Here is an 18,768-nt window from a genome sequence, read left to right on the forward strand (position 1 = left end):
GACCCTTAAATCAGACTGTAGGTCTACAATTTCCCAAAGCACGTAGTTTATTCTAGCCAAATGAGCTAAGCTAAAAACAAAGAAAACAAAAATCAGCTATATATAATTTAGCAGATGTAGAACATGAGCTCTCCATAAATTGAGAAGCAGATTACCATACACTAATGTACATATGCTCACAGAACCAGGTATTTGAATAAATACTACTCTACCCCAAGTAACCTTACTCATATTGATTGGTTTATATACCCTTATATTCTAAAGAGCAATTCAAACTTTAGTAAAATGTGTAAGGGGAAAGACTGTTTGAGAAATGTGCTGCCAAGAACACAATAAGATCACCACCAGCCCCCACACATTTGTTACTGCATTCAGCAAAAGTGCCGAATGAACATCTGCACTGTAAAAATTCAGCCCATTAGCTCCTTCAGCTTGTTAGCATATTTTAATACTGTGATCACAGCTTTCTATTTCTATCAAGGTGCTACTAGGTGCTAGACTCTGTATTCACATAGTGCATCATTATCTATCTCCATACCCCTCGAGTTCTTAATCTGCGTTACTTGTATGAACCTATTACACAGCAATACTGAAACAGAAGAGAAGAGGGAGAAATCTGAGGAGGAGGAAAGCTACCAGGATAGCAATATTACTGGAAAGATAAGTAAAGTTGTGATCTTATCACATATGGTTGCACCAATGCTGTGTTACATACACTTCTCATCCTCACAGATTGTATTGTAAATTAAAGAGAAGTCATCTATCATACACAGAATGCAATTAATTTATCTCTCCTAGTCTACTGTTCTCCCTTACCCCACAGTGGCTTAGTATAAAGAGGTGATCAACTTTCTTGATTATGGTCTTGATTATGGACAACAAAAAATATTTAGCCTCAATTTTATTATTCCTAAGTCTGTTTAGAAATACCCACTCTGTTCCAATTACAAACAGAAAAAAAAAAACAATTTAAGTTTTCGTAGTAGCTGAGGTACAAATCTTTATATCTTATACGTCACTGCTGACATTTTCTTAATGCTAAGTAATCTACATTCACTTCTTATATTTGCATAGAGTGCACATAACTAAAAGAAAGATTAGTGTGTCTTCTGTAAAACACACACATGCAACTCCTACAGTATCAGATACCTGTGTGCTGAGAAGTGGCAGGTGCTAACTACGGCTTTTTTACGGGCAGTAGATTTTGTGCATACATTTGTTTTTGTAAACACCACAGGCCAAATTCAAGCCTGTTCTCACCACAAGATGAATTTGGTTCACTATCAAATAAAACTATCACAGTCTGTAAGTCCTGACTTAAAAAAAAAAAAAAAAAAAAAAAAACACGACTGCTACTCAGAGAAAACAGTAAGTTTAGAGAATGTAAGAATATGTTTGTCATAAAATAAGTAACAAGACTCAGGCATGTTGCCTTTCAGGATAAGATGAATTCAGCACTTTCAAGCTTTTGCGTGTCCTACATTCAAAATGCCTTAACATGAAAAGCATATGCTGAACAGAAGAAAACAACATGTCCTCATGTCTACTAGTTTGAAAGAGATTTCTGGAATGAGATTTGCAAAGTGTTGATGCATCTTCTCTCATTCTTACTCTTGCAAAGTTAGTGAGAGGGATGGGTTTTCTTCCCCTCCATTCCTGCCCTTTCCAGGTAAGGCATTTCCCCAGGACAGCAAGTTGGTGCGCTTCATGCCGACCAGTACAACATTCCTCTGGGGAATTAGGCTTACTGGGAAAAGTGTAACTGTTTATCTGACTTCCTTATACTCTTTTCACTTAACATCTGCAATTGGTCAGTGCCAGATTCAATATTGGGCTAGGGGGGCCTTTGATCTGACCCGGGACAGCTGTTCTGTGAACTCATTTAACTTGCTAACATTATTCCAGTAGAGCGCCATGTCTTAAACCAAACTGCACGTGGTTATTAAAAAAGAAATGTTACATTACACTCAACTAGCATGGATTCGTTCCAAATGAACCCAAATCCATAAGCATTCATGCGAGACCCCTCTTTTAAATTCTGATGCTTCATTCTCTGGTGTTGTTGCTCTGTGACCCCCCCCAAAAAAAGAAAACAAAAGAAAAAAAATAGAGCAAGTGGAAGAATATTTTGATTTTGAATGGAGCTTTTCAGAATAGGGGAGGAGGGGGAAAAGCAACAATTCAGTTCCTGTGTGGCTGCACAAATATTTGCACAGGGACCAGTGAGGGGGCAACCACAAGGGGCAACAGTGGTTTATGCCAGTCTAGAGTGCTTGCGAAATTCAAGTAATACAGTTTCTCAAACTTTCCAGTCTGACAAAATAGTTACACACTAATGGCCAGATACAGGGGGTCAGATATGCACCTGCAGAACAAAAAAAAGCAATCAAACACTTGGTAGCTGCAACACTCCTGGAGAAGAAAGGTTGTCTAGTCTGACTCTACGTCCCTTTATTGTGAAGGTTTTTTTTTTTCCCTCGAAAGCTGCCTCAAAGCATGTTCTCTGAAATGCTTTAAAACTTATCAAAATACAAATAATCCTTATACTAGCAAAGCACCTGAAAGGTTTCCAATGCAACACAAAAGCAATAATTTGCGCCTGCTCCTGTCCACATTTGCGTTAGCCAAGTGCAAAAACAGTATAGATACAATGTTTCTAATGAGTGTTTATTACTGATAATTGATCTACATGAATTCAGGACAAAGGCAGAGAGGTGGCTTTCAACTTCACACAGGAAGAGTGTAGAAACCACATCTAAAAGTTGTCTGAAACTTGATTTAGCCATACAGCTCCTAGTGCATTTTACAGTGGGACCAAATTCCCCTGCAAATGAAGATGTGCTCCAAGGACAACAATGAACAAGATCTCCTAACGTTGACTGAAAATAAATTCAACAGAAGTTGCTCGATTTCTTTCTGATGCAGTGTTGGAGCACCTACTAGATGTGCATGAAATAAGGTCAAAGGAAAAAAAGGGGGGGGGGGGAAGAAAAGAAAGAAAGCAGACTGTCCCATAGTCTGTTCTCTTCCTCTCTCCAGGGGAAGAATTGTCTGAGGTGTTCTACTGGGCTGTGTATTTTGTGCTTTAGTTTTGGGCCTGCACTTATGAAGTATTTTGTTCTTTACGGTGGAGAAAACAATTTTAAAAAATTGTGCTCTCCATCTATGGGAGTCCATTCCCTTGCTTCAGAGTGGTCCACAAGAAGCTCCTGTCTCTTGCAGAGCCAAGTGTGCCTGTAAGACAGAAACTGGCATCACAACTGACCCAAGGCATTATTGCTCCAAGATTTCCAGCTGCAGATTTAAGCAATTTTTCAGATACATGAAAGTCAGGTCTTTGAATGAAGATTTTAATGCACTGTACACTTTGAGCATTCTCTATTGCATCTGTAAGAAGCCAGCAGCAGAAAAAGCAGAGAGAAAAAGCTTACTGAGCATAAACTTCATGAATTGTAATGTTTGAGAACAAGTCTCTTAAAAGCTAACATGAATTGGAGGAGGGGAGAATAAAATGTGTATGAAGAACAAACGAAAACAGTTTGAATATATTTGTTTTCTAAGACTTCTTGATTAAAGGAGATACAACTGTACTGCTTGCTTTGCAAATGAACAATACAGTATTTCAGAGCTATTGAAATTCCCACATTTTCACCTGCAGGGGACCGTGAGCTTCTGTTTTCCTTCACATTACCTGTAAAAATACGATTAACGTTCAGCTGGAAACTTTGTGACATGGAAATTCCTTACCAGTAGCCAAGTTCAGCCCTGTTTGTAAGGAGCTGCAAATACCCAAAGTTGTACCTGCATACTTCCTACTCGATACTGGCCACATATGCGTGCCTGGTTTGTCAGAGTTGCTAATACTGTAATGCTCTGGAAGACAAGGGGTAAACTCTCACATTACCAAATTTCACTGCACTTTTATTGTAGTATCATGAGATTAGCATTTTACTTCATGGTTAATATTAAACAACAGGAAAGGTAGTGTTTTTTGAAAATCCATATAAAATAGTAAAGTAAGGAAAACACAAACTTCACCTTAATGCTTGGCTCTGTCAAGTAGTCAAGCTCTTATTAACAGCTAGTTTTCCATGATAAGCTTCAAAAATATGCAGAGCTGAAGTAGTTTCAAAACAAAACACAAACCTGTTTACAGCACTTCAAAAACACAACTGCATTAAAGTCTGAAAACAAATCGAATTTTCTAAATGGAAATATCTATCTAGTGTTTAGTTATATACACCAAATTAAAATCAGGAATGTAATGGTTTATACTGTAATATAAAACCCAAAGAATCTCTTGCTTTTCCCAATAAGATACCATAAATATTAAACTAAGTTTCTGTTTTAATTCCACCAGTGTGGAAATACCTATCGCTGTGTCTACATCAAAAATTTTTATTTCCTGATCACTAATTTGCGCTGGGAGAGGAACAAAAAGTAACAGAATTAGAGATCACTGAATTGAGCAAGATCACCTTCAGGCTAAGGGGTCTTACCTGGTTAACACAGCTTCTCCTTTGCAAACTGCAGGCAACCTCACCTTAACAGCAACGAGCGTATAGACCAAAGGGAGGGAGAAGTGATGAATCCCTCCAAATAGCGGGCCAAATCGAGGAGAAGTAAGCAACCAGAGTATTTTCTAGTATATCATACAACTCAACCAATCAATAAATACAGGTAACTGAACACTTTTATGCTTGTGCTTTATAGCCTAGACGATGGTTCTCCCATCCCACCACCCCTCCCAAGCTCCATACACTGAATTAAATCATGCTGCAGTCTCTGGGCATACACAGCTGAAATCAATAGTGTCATAACGCTCTACCTCTCCTTTCCTCCCCAAAGCCGGATAACACACAAGTCTCAGCTGAAGCCAGTATTGACCTGTTATCAGCAACAGAGGGCCTTTTCTCTAGCGCGGCGAGCGGGATCTGCATTGATTGCTATCTGATTAGAGGAGAGCGCATCCTGACTTTCCCCAGTCACTTAAGCCGGCGTCTCATTGCTTGTCCTTAGAGACCACAGCTCCACTCAGGCAGAGAGCGTCTAGACAGTATTCATGATCCATCTGTCTGGCACAGCCAGGCTGATGACAAACTCTATTAGAACCGAAACAATTTTTTTTTCTCTCTTCCCTCCTCCCATCTCCCTTTTCCTCTGAGAAGCAGTAATCTGACACTGAAAATTACTATCATTGTTGCAATTCTCAAAATAGCAGTGCCAGACTTTCATTAACATCAATGCTAGACTGCTAAATATTTAAAGAAATGGATAAATTTCACCTGAGTGGGACAGCCCGGCACACATGAAAGCAGAAGCACAATCAAAATGTAAATCTAAGCAGTTGTTTTTATCTGCACAAATTTGGTGTCACAGTCAGAGGGGGGATGCCAAAGGTCTCTTTAAACAAAATATTTCCCTTTGATTGAGCTTTTTGTTTTTAAAACAGAATCACTCTTCAACCCCCTGCAGACTCCTACAAGGCTCAGAGCTGACAGAAGTAGGTGGGGGGTGGTGAAAAACAGAGCTATATGTATGTTTTACCTCACAGAGGAAAATGAACTCCTACAGCAAACTCTAGCTCTACTGTGCCCAAGCGCTCCTGACACATCAACTCCATCAACGCTGTCAACTTGAAATCTGATGCAGAAATCATTTCCAAACGACCAGAGCGATGCAATCTCCCTTATTTTATTATTCATATTTTCATAGGCATCAATTTTGGGTGTTTAAATAATACCCCCATGCGCTCAGATCACAGCAAAGATAACGGCCCGTACTATTTTCCACCAAATAATTCAAGAACTAAAATCACCACCAACTCTGAAAATTGCAACGCTTTCCAGTTAGACATGACTTCAATACTGCAGTCCGCAAACACAGACAGCAGACTACACTTTCCATTTCAAAATCTAATTTACTCCTAGCAGGACAAGGCAGGCTCAGCATTTGCTGTGAAACAAAGGGAAATGCTCTAACAAATCAGCTGGGGCCTGCTAGGAGCAGGCACCTTGCTGCAGCTCCTCAGAGTCCAAATTGTGCAGGTCGCACGCAGCAGCAAGCTGCCGGCAAGGCCAAGGCTGTAACGTTTAAAAGTCTACTCTTGATCTCATGTTTCCTATCGTAACTCTCTGCAGTTAGTCCACCCTAGGCTTCAGAGCAGTGCGGTAGCAATAGTCATCACCGTTATCTCGATCATTAATAGGTATCTACAGTTTAAACAGAAAAAGAAAATAACAAATGGACCCACCAAAAGTTGACACAGGCTTCTTCATGAGAGGCTATCTCTAGCAACATGGGAAGAGCACCCAGGCTTCACTGAGAAAGGGGAGGCGTATTTTAAAACGTTAGCAACCTGTCTTAAAAACCCCAATGTGAACAAAGCAAGCTATTATTTTTAACATGTTCAGGTTAAATGCCTTAGCATTTACTTTGACCAACTAACATTTGCTGGACTTGTGCTCTCTAAAATCAGATTTTAACATGCATTAGCTAAAATATCTTCTACTTGATACAGATTTCACCTAACTGCCCTCTAATCTCTCAGAGCTATACAAAAATAATTGCCTACATAGCAGCAAAAGGAAAGTCTACCTACAAGTCAGCAGAGAAAAATTACTAAACCAAAAGACTACAGAAATGTATGCTATTTGTTTAACGTTGCATATGTGAGACATGTTTTATTGCATTCAATCACAATATTTAAAAAGACTGAATCAACAGCCTTCACAATGGAGCCGGATAAGAATAGTAAGGAGAGATGAACATTAGGTCTATGAGATTTAAAATACTCTAACACAATGCGATATTGTCTGCCACGATCACAAAACCAGGGAGCAGGTCACCCACAAAAAGCATCTTTCTGTACCACTGCTCGCGCAACCGAATTGCACGGTAACCTCCAATGAGACATTCTGGATTTGGCTGCCGGCAAGAACGCAAATGAGAAATGCTTCAGTAGCCAGAAAATACAGGGTACCACTGCCACAGTTCATAGTGCTTAAATAAACTGAAGCGGAACTCCCCTATGAAAATTTATTTAGATGTCCTTTGGGGGCAGTCTATGTATTATTGTGAAACGCAATGAATATTGTTTCTACAGGATGATACAAGGTTTGAATACCGTATGAGAAAGGGATTCTTTGAGAAACGATACAGAAACGAACGACCATATTGGTGCCAACCTAGTCTAGGTAAAGACAAAAGCAATCCCAAGGTGAAAAACAGGGGTGAGTCTGGTCAAACTTAGCAACACACATTTATACACTGCTACTTTCAACCACTCCCTGCACGTTCATGAAATGTGCACAACAAGCAAGAAAATGCAAGAGCAGAGGCGGCATGTAATACCGACTGGTCCAGGAAAATCTTGCTTTTTAACCTCAAGTCATTTCTTTAACGCTAATTTTCCTGTTACAGTGCTGCGTTCTTGTCACTAATTAGAGGCCACTCAGCATAACATACTTCTACTTTGCAAGGTAGCCGCGTCAGCAGCAACTTTGCAAACACATGGAACTAAAGCTTTGTTAGGGCTCCCCATTAAGATCACTGAGCAGAAGCATGCAAAACTTTCTAAATTCAACATGTCATCCTTTTAAAGCCTGGGAACTTCAGTTCAACAAGTAGTCTAGAAAGTTGCTTTCAAAGCTGGAATAAGCCAATACAAGTAACTGCCATATCCAGAAAAATGTTCTTTCATTATTCCCAACTGGCACTGATTTCTACTATTTAACAGTTGAGTACATAGCCAGAACGTGATAAATATCAGTATTCCTCATTTCTTTTAAATACTGTTTGTGGTTGTATTATTTTTCTGCTTGGCTTTGATCTTTTTTCTCTTTTTTTCACCTTTAGGTCTGTTGTTTTGCCATACTATTTATTTTTTTGATTTAAAACAGATGTCCCTTATATTTAACAGCTCACATAACACATTCCCCAGTGCAACGAAAAAGTAAAATTGCTATCAATATCCAAAAATGCATCATTCTCTCTGCCACAAGGTAAGCATAAAGTTAAACATCTCAGAATGCTCCCAGCAATAAATCAAGTATTTCCTCTACAAACTGCCAATCTGCAATGTTGTTACAAAACCAGCAAATATAATTCTTGGATGACTTAACGGGACTGTTTATGTAATTATTCCACTTCACTCAGCATTGGGGAGGTCTTAAGTAGCAAGACTGCAGTTTTAGGCACCATATTTTAGAGAGAGCCAGAGAAGAGGAACAAACATAACAAATTTAAGGGAAAAAAAAAGATTTACGTGAAAGAGCTTAGTTTTATTAGATTAAAAAAAATAAAACCTATCATAGGGAAACTGTCAGACACATGATGTAAAAAGTTGATATAAGGAGGAGGCAAACAATTTTGCTCATGACTGCTGAAAGTAAGAGAAGTCCAGCCACCTTAGTTTACAAAGCTTTCCAAAGAAAAGAACCGTTAAGCACATCAACCCCAGCTCCTATCGAAAGAGTAGGCCGCCTGCCACTGAAGGTTTTTTGGAGGCAAATTTTGTCAGGTTTGGTCTGGATATACTTCATCCTGCCTGACAAGAGGAGGAGTAGCCATCTGACCCACAAAGCTGCCCTTTCAGGCTTACATTTCTGCACATGAGCGAGCTGCTCACATGCCTCAGGGCAGACCGGAGAGTTTGCAGAGCCCGGGTCAAGCAAGTAGGCACTTCTAGAGCCGAGAGGCATTTGTGGAGAACGCCAGCCGGCGGTGCCAATAGACAGCTACGATTACACCATGATTATCACTGGCACAGAGAAGCATTAACAAACTACTCATTTCCTGGCTTTCAGACCTTGTGGTGGCTTTTGGAGGTCAACTAGTTGTTTGCCCTGCACCTTGGTGGGGGCCACATGCAGCTGTGGCACTGGCAGGGCACTGGGCCCAGCTGTGCTCCAGCTGCAATTCTGCTGGTGCACCTGGGCAGCACCAGCTTTCTGGAGTTGGATTGATAACGCTACTGAACATGGAAACAAATGTTCAGACCTAATACAGTTGTGCTCTCATACTTGTAATATCAGCCTAGAACAAGCCAGTCCCAAGATCTACGGAACGTGTGATGGATGGTACGTGTTATCTCCACCTACCACCGCTCTGTCCTCAGAACATCCTATTACGATCGGCTGTGCCGACCCACTCTCACAGGGGAAGAGCAGTATCTAAGGCAAAAAAAACCTCTAATTAAACTTCAGAGATATGCTCGCAGTTTTGCATGCACAAATAACAGAGCACAATTTTTTATAACTCAGAAGCCAAAATCAGCGCTACTTCATGGACTAAGACCTTTAACATTTTTTTCTGGACCTGTAAGCCTACAGCTAGTACTGGAAGTTTGGAACGATTTCCATTCCAAAAAAAAAACCCATTAAAATACAATACAATACACTACGATCATCTGTAGGCCTCTACTATTTGAAAACCTCCGAAATCACTGTGGAAGTACAAGACAAATCATTTAAAAACATGTTAAGTTAGAAGTTTGAGGGAAGGGGACAAAGAGAACACATATCCAACACTTGCATTAATTTTCCATTTTGAATTCACTCTAGTGAAAATTCACAATGCCGAAAATATATTTAATATTGCATCTTTCTGTTATTACAGATATGTGCTTGTAATTTCCATTAATACGACCACCAAAAATAATACAGATACACCTAAGCCATACTCACAGTCAGGGCTGAAAAAGTTTTTTCAGAAATGTCAATACTGGGCAGAACCAAACCATTTGGAAAACAGCTCCTGACGCCTCACTCCATATGGAAGTTTCTCTAGTAGATATTGAATGTAGCATGGCCTTATTGATTTCCAGCCAAACAATTTTCAACCCTACCTGGAAGGAGATGGCTTAGGGCGCGTATGAAAAAAGTCATTTTCCTATTACAAGCAGTACTTGTTTCTGCTATCCCTGCATTAGATAAAGCATTCCCCAAAGCAGAATTTTAATCTTCTTTAAAGAAAATGTTGAGGTAATACTGTGCCATGATGTATGACAGGAAATCAACACAGCAACAGCAAATCTATTGTACTTGTAGACCAGAAGCATTATTGGAAAATTATTCCTCCCACCAGAGAGCTGGACTGTGATCCAAAAATAAATAATTGTAGAAGAGAAAAAAAAATCAAAACTTGATTTCAGTGTACGTCACTGAGGGCAAAGCACTAAGAGAGTAATTCCAGTGATAAGCTCTATCACTCTGTGCGAGGTATTTATACACCGACATATAGCAACTAAAGCTATTTTTAATACGTACCAACAAAAGCTCCGTGACCTACCGAGTGATGTTGATCTCATCATCAAGAAAAATTATTTGATTTGTAGGGATGCTGACTGCAAACATTACAAGTTTCTTAATAGCATAAAAAGACTGACAGAGCACAAAAACATTTTTTAGAATTTTGGTAAACAAATTATTCGGGCGTTTATGATATACTATCCCTCTCAAAAGCATGTATGATCCCTAAGATTATAACATCACATCAAAACCTGCAGCACACACTCCTCCCTTCCCCTCTGCTAACTATTGCCATCCAGAAACCTAGAGAAAGCATGTTACAAATCACCTCTGCTTCGGAGAAAATTGTATTTTCTGTCTCTGTCTCATCCCTCCCCAGACAGCATACTGCAGACCAAGTTTGCAAACACGCTGATTTCTGAGGTAGCAGACATATTCCACATACGCGGAGGCTCGCAAAGAGCAAGTACTTACAGCTAAAGATGCCTGGAGGTGGATGCTCTGTTACAAGCAGACAGTTCTCTTCATCGCTGTTATCCCCACAGTCATTCTGTTGGTTACAAATCAATGAACCAAGATACAAGCATTTACCACTGGCGCAGGTGAATTTGCACTCTGAAAGGCAAAAAAACAAAGCGAAACCAAGTTTGTAAGGAAATTGATGCTTACCTTCTCCACTAAAATGAGAGTTAAAAGCAATGAATTATTTTTCAAGTAGATGTCGTAACAGTGATAAGGTATTTTGCACTTTATCACCAAAATAAATAATGTAGTAGTTTTAAGCATTGCAAGTGTAGATGGTACCCAACTATACATGATGCGTTTAGACCACCAGAATCAATCCGCTAGTAAATGAGATTTTGCCACTTGAGGAAATTCAACTTCTGATGCTTATTGCTATTTTCACCAAAAAAAACAGTATTTTTTTCCAGATCACATTGCTTACAATTCGCTTAGGACAGGGACAGCATGCTCTTACACGTCTGCATAGCACCTTGGGTATTTGGGGCAAGCCGGCGCTGTGAACAAAGTTTCTAATTGCCACATTTGAAAAAATACTTGCACAATGTTAAACAGCTTCAGTTGTAAGGCAACGGGGTAGTCTGTAACCAGCAACAACCCTGTCCAGACACAGCCAATTATTCCTTAACTACCTTCCCAAAGCCAATTTGCCAGTCTCCCAACTAATTACAGTCAAGCGCTGTGCATCTGCACACTGAACTCCCACAGGCCGCTTGGCTTCACAAAGTCCATCGACTTCTAAAACCACTTTAAACCGTCTGGATGCTACGGGCAGGCAGGCGGGCCACCGTTTCCACATCTTGCTCATCATGAAGAAATGAAGGATTTCCCCTCCACACAGTTTAGGCAGCAGGAAGAATTCCTGCGTGAGCCCACGTCGAAACGAAATGCTTTGTTCCCTCCAGTTCCTTCCCATCGCTCTCCCACGGGGACGCACGATGTCCGCCTAATGCCGGGAAAGGCACCGCACTGGACTGAACTCCATCTCGTGGAAGAAGCGTAAAGGGAAAACACCTCACCTCGTCTCTCCAGCAAATTATACCTCCAGAGGAGAGCCACGCAGTTACCTGCTCTGAGAGGGATGCCAAACCCTCCATCCTTGCCCTTTTGCTTCCTGGTGCAGGCTCAGTAGGTGCTCACCAGCGGTGGCTTTTTAGGGGAATTACTACGCAGTGCCTAGTCATCTTGGATGTTTTTCTTTGACTGTCAGTCTGTAAACTGGCTTTCAGGCTCATTTACTCACCTTCTGTCTGAAACGGTAATACCCTAATATTTAAAAAGGGCAGTATGTACTAAGGATGTCTACTATAGCTGATCATTAAAATTCCACGGCCCTTCAGCTAGACAGATCATTTACATGTCACTTCCAGAAATGAAGCCTAGCGGCATGTTTTTGAGGTGCAATTAAGAAATATTCACAAAAAATATAAGTATTATATCAAAAGCTTTCTTGTGAGGTTTATTCCAGTGATAAATATGCTACAGATAGAGGACTAACTATATTCAGAAAAATTACAGTTTAATGATCACACTTCCAGACTGTTGACAACTTCTTCTGGGTGATTGGCATTCAGGAGCAATGGGAAAGCGGATGGAATCAAATACGAGGGCCACTCACAAGTATTTCATTTAAAGTAGTGCCATTTCCTGAACCCTGGGTTTCTCTAGGGCTGCAGTATGGGCTGGCTGATTGCGCTTAGCAGAGAGATATCTCTGAACCTTCAGCAATGAGCAAGAACTTGGTCATCTTCAATAATACCAGCAAGAGACTACATTAATCTTATCAGCACATGGACTGGGCTCAAACTGAACTGAGAAAACAGGACCTATAATTCTAAAAAGCAGTTACAATAGCTACACAGCATGATATTTTCATGTATATATCTGGTCTGCAACATACACAAGGAACAGCAAAAGGGGAAATAAACATAGAGAAAGGGAATGAAATCATTTTTCCTAGCATATTTATTTTGTAGATAAATACAAAATAAACTGGACTGGTTTTGGACTTCACTCCAAAACCTTTTCATCAACAGTGTTAATGACATTTTGGTACACATACCAGCAAGAATCTGCTCACACAAAATATATGCAGCAACATGTGCAACACTTATTTGCTTAAGAATAAAAATAAAGCCCATAAAATACTACTTAAGAAAAACAAGCACTTGTCATATACTTTCAAATTTATCTTTCTATTGCACTGACTTAAATCTTACTTGGTCAAACTGTATTTAAAAATCCATATTTTGCTCAATAACGTCCTCAAGATACAGGCTTTTTCAGTCCAACCCTGACAGCTCAAATTGTACAAGAAAATATTGTACAAAAAAAATCTTTCCTCTGTTGCCTTGTCCTCCATCCTCCTCTGCAACAACAAAGACGCAAAGAGCCATTTAAGTGCACAGTTTTCTGTTTTCCCCAATAGAGTTTTAAAAAAATGTAACTAAACAGAGAAAGCCTTTGAAACCCAAGGAACTAAGAAGGTCATTAACAGTTACTTTTGCAAAGGAGACTTAGAAGATTGGCCTCAATATTAACAATCAATTATAGCATTTTAGGACTCATTTTTGCAACTTCAGACAGTAAGAAACTGTAACAAGGAAAGAAAAAAGCTGCTTTGTAAAATTAGAAAAGTAGGCTTGAAACGGTTCAAAATTTGCAGATATTTTAAATGGGGAATGTAACACAAAGGCAGGGTGAAATATTATAAAGTAAATATAAAATGCCAATACCTTCTGAAAATTGGTGTGGTAAAGGACACATTGCTCCTATTTGAAAGGCAAACATCAAATGCCGTATTACTTGGAAGTTAAAATATTCAGCACATTACTTCAGCCAAAATACTCAATTCTTTCCCAGTGTCTTCATGTTGATATCTCGTGTAAAACTTTCCACATTTCCTCATCGACTGATACAAAACACTGAAGCAAGATGTCAACTCAAAAGTAAATAAACTAACAAGTTTGGGTTTCTATTTGCCAGTAGGTTATATAGAATTTAGACAAAAGACCCAGTGAAGAAGCAATTCCAAGCATTAATTTTAGTAGCTCTTTTAATTTTTGAAGTCTCATATTTTAAATAACATTACTGTAAAAGAACTAACCAGGGAGAAGAATTTGTGATTAAAGTTTTTTTTTTTTGTTTTTTTTTTTGGGGGGGGGGGGGGGGTTTGCCTTATATCACAGATCACGTCCAAATTTTAGTTTTGAAAACTAAGAGGCAGAATCAACTTTTCTTGTAAAACTCTACATCTACTTCCTCCCTCCCTCAGCTACATGAACATTGCCATCATCAAGGTGAATAAAAAAAGAGTCATCAGGCCTTTCCTACCCTGTTGATGTCCCCACATTCATGTGATGGTTGCTCTCTGTACCGCAGGAATTTTCTGTTGCTTTAAAAGCAGTCTGTGTGGTCAAAAGCATCTTGCATTGTGACTTCTCTCCTAAGCTATTTGCCTAGCAAGCAGATACCGTTCCCATTCAGAAATAACTTAATCAGTACAACTATCACTTTGAGAACAAATCTCACCTAGGAAGAACAAAACGTGTCTAAATCCAGGAGAATGTCAGGTTTTTGACAACTCCTGTGCTGTAGGGAGCCTTTCACCAAGTGGAGATTTCCTGGAATTGGAGCGGAGACCGCAGGTTTTAGTGCTAAGTCTTGAAAATACAGAACTTGAAATACTGCAGGGGAGCAACACAGGGTGCCAAGAGAGAGCACTCTGTTCCCAAAGAAGCCAGACAAAAAGATAGTCCTGGACTGTCTTAAGACTGAGACAAGCTAAAATATATACGTCAGGTCCCACTGAAGCCCAGAAGCGTCCTGTAAGGAGCAGTCTAAGAGCACAGGGACAGCTGCTCATCAAGACCATTAGTCAATGCTACGAAAGGCTAATACAGGGCAGCACTTCCCACGTCCTCATTCTAGCACTGTCCAGTGACAAGTACGGAAACCGAGAAACTTTGCAAGCATTTTAAAACGGTTTCGCTGCAGAATTATACTTCACTAGGTCTTCCTTTAAATGAAGGAGTGATATACAGGAATACAGATACCAGTGTTGATGGCAATGATGGCTGCATATGTCATCTAACAGAATTTAATACCTAGTGGAGGCCAAAATTCTGCAAAACTTTATCTGCATAATCATGTTCCATGGAAGCCTAAAGGCTCAAGGAAAAAAGGTATTATGAGACAAACAAACAGATTATTCCATGAAAAATACAGATACTTTCAACCAGGCGACATGCCTACCACTAGGCGTATCCAACTTATAAACTAAAATTCAGTAGCTTACAGTAGTTTGCATAGTAAATGCATTTAGATAGCGTGTGCTTTTACTAAAACCAGAACAGAAGCCTTTGTTCTAAAGCAAGATGGATTGAAGTCAGTTTGAAGTAGATAGCAGAAAGCAAATACTGGAGTATTGTCAAATTCAATGTTAGTAAATAAAGCTGCAAAGCTCGGTACCAAAATATGAGGAGTGACCTCAAAACGCCCTGACAGGCAAATCCAGACCAGTCCAGACTAGCCGAAAGAGCCTAATGACACAGCCGAGAGCTCTTTTCAATACCAAGGCTTGTACTCGGCTTGTCTAGACGAAAGGAGGGGGAAAAGCTCCAGTTTGAAAGCAAGCCAGCACCATCATTCTTTCAGAAATAACTTTTCAAAGCCAGGCAATTTTCCTCTTCACGTTCAAGTGGCAATTAGCACAACATCAGCGGGTTGGTCAGCAAGGCTCCGACTGCAGCGAAACCTGAAGCAAGATGACGGCTGCCGGAGTTGGAAGAAAAGACCCCTTCTTACCATGTTTGCAATGGGCTGCAACAAAATTTTAAAATATCTCTTGCTAATATAATGACTCATAAAAATGAAGTTTTAATAAACATACGTCCAGATAGAACTAGTCTACTCTGAAAAAAAAGAGAATACTAAGAGTAAAATTATATATATTTCCTATTTTTAGAAACTGTATGTGACTAGTATACACAAGCATATTTCTCAAATGCTCAAAATAGGTTCTTTTATGTATAAACCCTCTACATACAAACACCCATTAATATGTGACTGAATGCATTTAAAATCATTAAAAGGAGGTTATGTTTCAGCTGCAACAGAAAAAGATAAAGTTTGCCTCACAATACAAAAAAACTACTTTGATTCGAGGTTTTTTATTGTGAAATGCAAGGTCTGCTATGCTGTGTATGCTTCTTTTACACTTTCTGTGTCTATCCAACAAGATAATGTTATCCCTGCGTTCCACTTAATTCTTTTAGACTTCATTTACACTTGACTTCATACATATGAACAGCGTTCCTATTGTTTTGTCATCCCGCTTACTGCAGGGCATTTTTAATTATAGCTAAGTGCTGTTTGTTTTTGTAATATAAGTCCAACCACAGGCCAAAAGGAAAAAGAAAAAAAAAAAGGAAGTGTCATATTGAAAAAATACGGTGTTTTAGGCCAGTGTTATGATGCATGTCACAGCTATTTATTTAACAGGTCTGAGATGATTATCTGACCCAGGGGCATAATTCTATTCCATCCATTCAAATCAAAATACAGAACCATATACATAGCCGGTGATCTAAAACTGTTACAGCTAAGCTGTAGCAATGCAGTTCAAATGCACAAAATGAAATCCTGAGCAATGTCTGGGGCTCAGGGATGTAAAGGCAGTCTCCCAAAACGCAGAGTAACTCGTAACAACCCTAGCAATACAGGCAGCAAAGGGTGATCAGATACCCTGCTGGCATCATGTAACTAGAAGGAAAAAAACTTTGGGTCAGTCTAGAGCTTTAGAATAAAGACTTAATCCTAAATTAGAGCTCCATTTTAAGTATCATGCTTCTTCATATTACCGTTCATTATTTCTTCCTCTTTCCGCATATTAGGACCTGAAAGAAAATATTTACAGGGCAACATCACCTGTTACAGGAGTAATAAGAGGCAGAAGGGGTAAATAAGGGAGGGTGGGAGGAAGCACACTTCACTGGAGATTAAAGATGGAAAAAACCACAAATACCAGAGTCACTACAATAAACCCCTGTGCAACCTCTGATAAACATCTGTCTGTGTGTTATTTTTAATATTGTAGATTGTAGCTTTATAATGGGAAGTAAATCATAAATAGAAGGCAGGGTATACAAGGAGCATGTTTATTTGGGAAAAAGCTTTGGTAATAAGGAAGATGGCAGGCTGCCACACGATCTAATGAAACTCCATTGGCGCGGGGAAGGGAGGGATGAAAAGGTCTTTACAAAACAAAAAACCACTTCATAAAAAGAATGCCAAGCAGAATACCAGCAAAAAATGAGAGCGGATCAGCTTATGTGGAATAAGAAACAGAGCTGTAAAGCCACAGTCAAAGGTCCGTCCTGGCCACCCAGGCAAGGACATCGTCTGTCCTCCTGCAGGCAGGACAACTCTGGTCACAGAGCAAGGCGAAATGGGGAGTAACCACCCCTCGCTGCCCGGGGGGGGGGGGGGGGGATTACAACCTCCAAAACACACCATCTCCGTTACTGGTTCAAAACCAGTCTCATCTGTCAACCGCTGCTGTCCTCTTTCAGGCCCCCGTGCGCCCTTGCTTATCCAGCAATTAACCTTCCATCTCCTTCTTAAGCCATGGCTTTCAACTGTGCAATTTAACTATTTACTATTATTGCCAGTATCTGAAGGGAGCAAGCGTAATATTCTGACTTACAGGTAGTAAAGACTACGATTTAATTCATCAAGTCACTGACATCAGGACGTTTCGCTAAGCTTATCCTAATTAATAGCCTGAACAAAATTACATTAGACACCGCGGGGACAACTGCACGAACTCCTTTATTTTGAGACTGTCAGTGGAATTGGTTTTCATCTGCAGTCTTTCTTCTTCAATATATATATACCTGTCCACGGTCATCCAATAATTTTCAAAAAGCTTCAGTGTGTGAGAAGGAACAGGAGGCCTCCCTCTAAAGTCCAGCAGGGTACTGCGAGAAGAGTTCTCCACAGCACCAGATAGACTTTTTCCGTCAATGCTGAATAGCAGCGACTGGTGGTCACGCAACGACCACCCTGCCGACATCAGCAGGCCGGCACGGCCTCGCGCCGGGGCCGGGAGGCTCCCCCCGAGCGGGTCTGTTCTGCGGCGAAAAGCCAGCGGTGCCTGTCAGAGCGCTCCTCTCAAACCGCCGGCCCTCTCCGAGGAGCCCTTGAAGACCGTCAGGCTTACCCAGGCCGCCAGCCCTGCCACGGCGGGGAAGGGCATCTCAAGGAAAGGCTCCGTTCTCGCCAACTTCACGGGTAATCTTTTCGGTCTTACTTCTCTTTCTGTAAAACTGCAAGACAATATCTGCACGCTGCAAAAATACTTAAAAATAGTACAGGGAGCTCCTTGTTTTACTCTGAATATCTATAAATCCATGGCTTTGCTCAAAATTTCACCTTGTGGTCTCCCATTCCCATGGAATAACGTGTTTTTGTTATTCTATTGACAATACTAATGTCTATATCTTAATCACACGGCATTATATCCTAGCTGTTAAGTGAGAAAAGCGGTTGTGCGTTGCAGTGGACACTTGAGCATACTCACTTTACAGCATAACTTCATTGCAAAGCTAATCCATGGTCTTAATACAGATTTTTACACTTGATCCTTTTCTTTTCCAGAAATTTTTTTCTTTACAGAAAAAATCTTTACAGAAATTCTGACATGGCTTTGACAGTGCTTTATAGCCATTCTGTCTTTGCTCTTTTTTATAGGTTAAAGCCTAAGTTCTGCTTTAACATCAGTTTAAACCTGTTTTTTCTCTGAAGTGAGCAGACTGATGGTGGCTGACTCGTTCTGCGCACTGCCGGGTTGGTATTTTCTGCCTCCTTTCTTGCGCTGGAAGCCATCTCCTCGCTTACGTCCACGGGGGCTCCGCCGCCTCCGAGCAAAACTCGAGCGCTGCAGCGCCTGTCGCCTACGTGGGAAGCGCTCCTTCGCGCCCCACCGAAGCCTCCC

At 40.3% G+C, this 18,768-nt stretch overlaps 1 protein-coding gene across 3 annotated transcripts in view; it reads right to left on the reverse strand.

Annotated features, from left to right (window-relative positions):
• Positions 1-18,768, reverse strand: part of LDLRAD4 (low density lipoprotein receptor class A domain containing 4) — a 285,075-nt gene that overhangs the window by 136,113 nt on the left and 130,194 nt on the right. For all 3 annotated transcript variants that reach the window (XM_062570081.1, XM_062570082.1, XM_062570080.1), the window contains one exon: positions 10,725-10,865. In XM_062570081.1, the coding sequence (XP_062426065.1) occupies positions 10,725-10,865 (141 nt within the window). The remainder of the gene's footprint in view (positions 1-10,724; positions 10,866-18,768) is intronic.

The sequence above is a fragment of the Rhea pennata genome, chromosome 2 (genome assembly GCF_028389875.1).
Source record: "Rhea pennata isolate bPtePen1 chromosome 2, bPtePen1.pri, whole genome shotgun sequence".
Taxonomy (NCBI): Eukaryota; Metazoa; Chordata; class Aves; order Rheiformes; family Rheidae; genus Rhea; species Rhea pennata.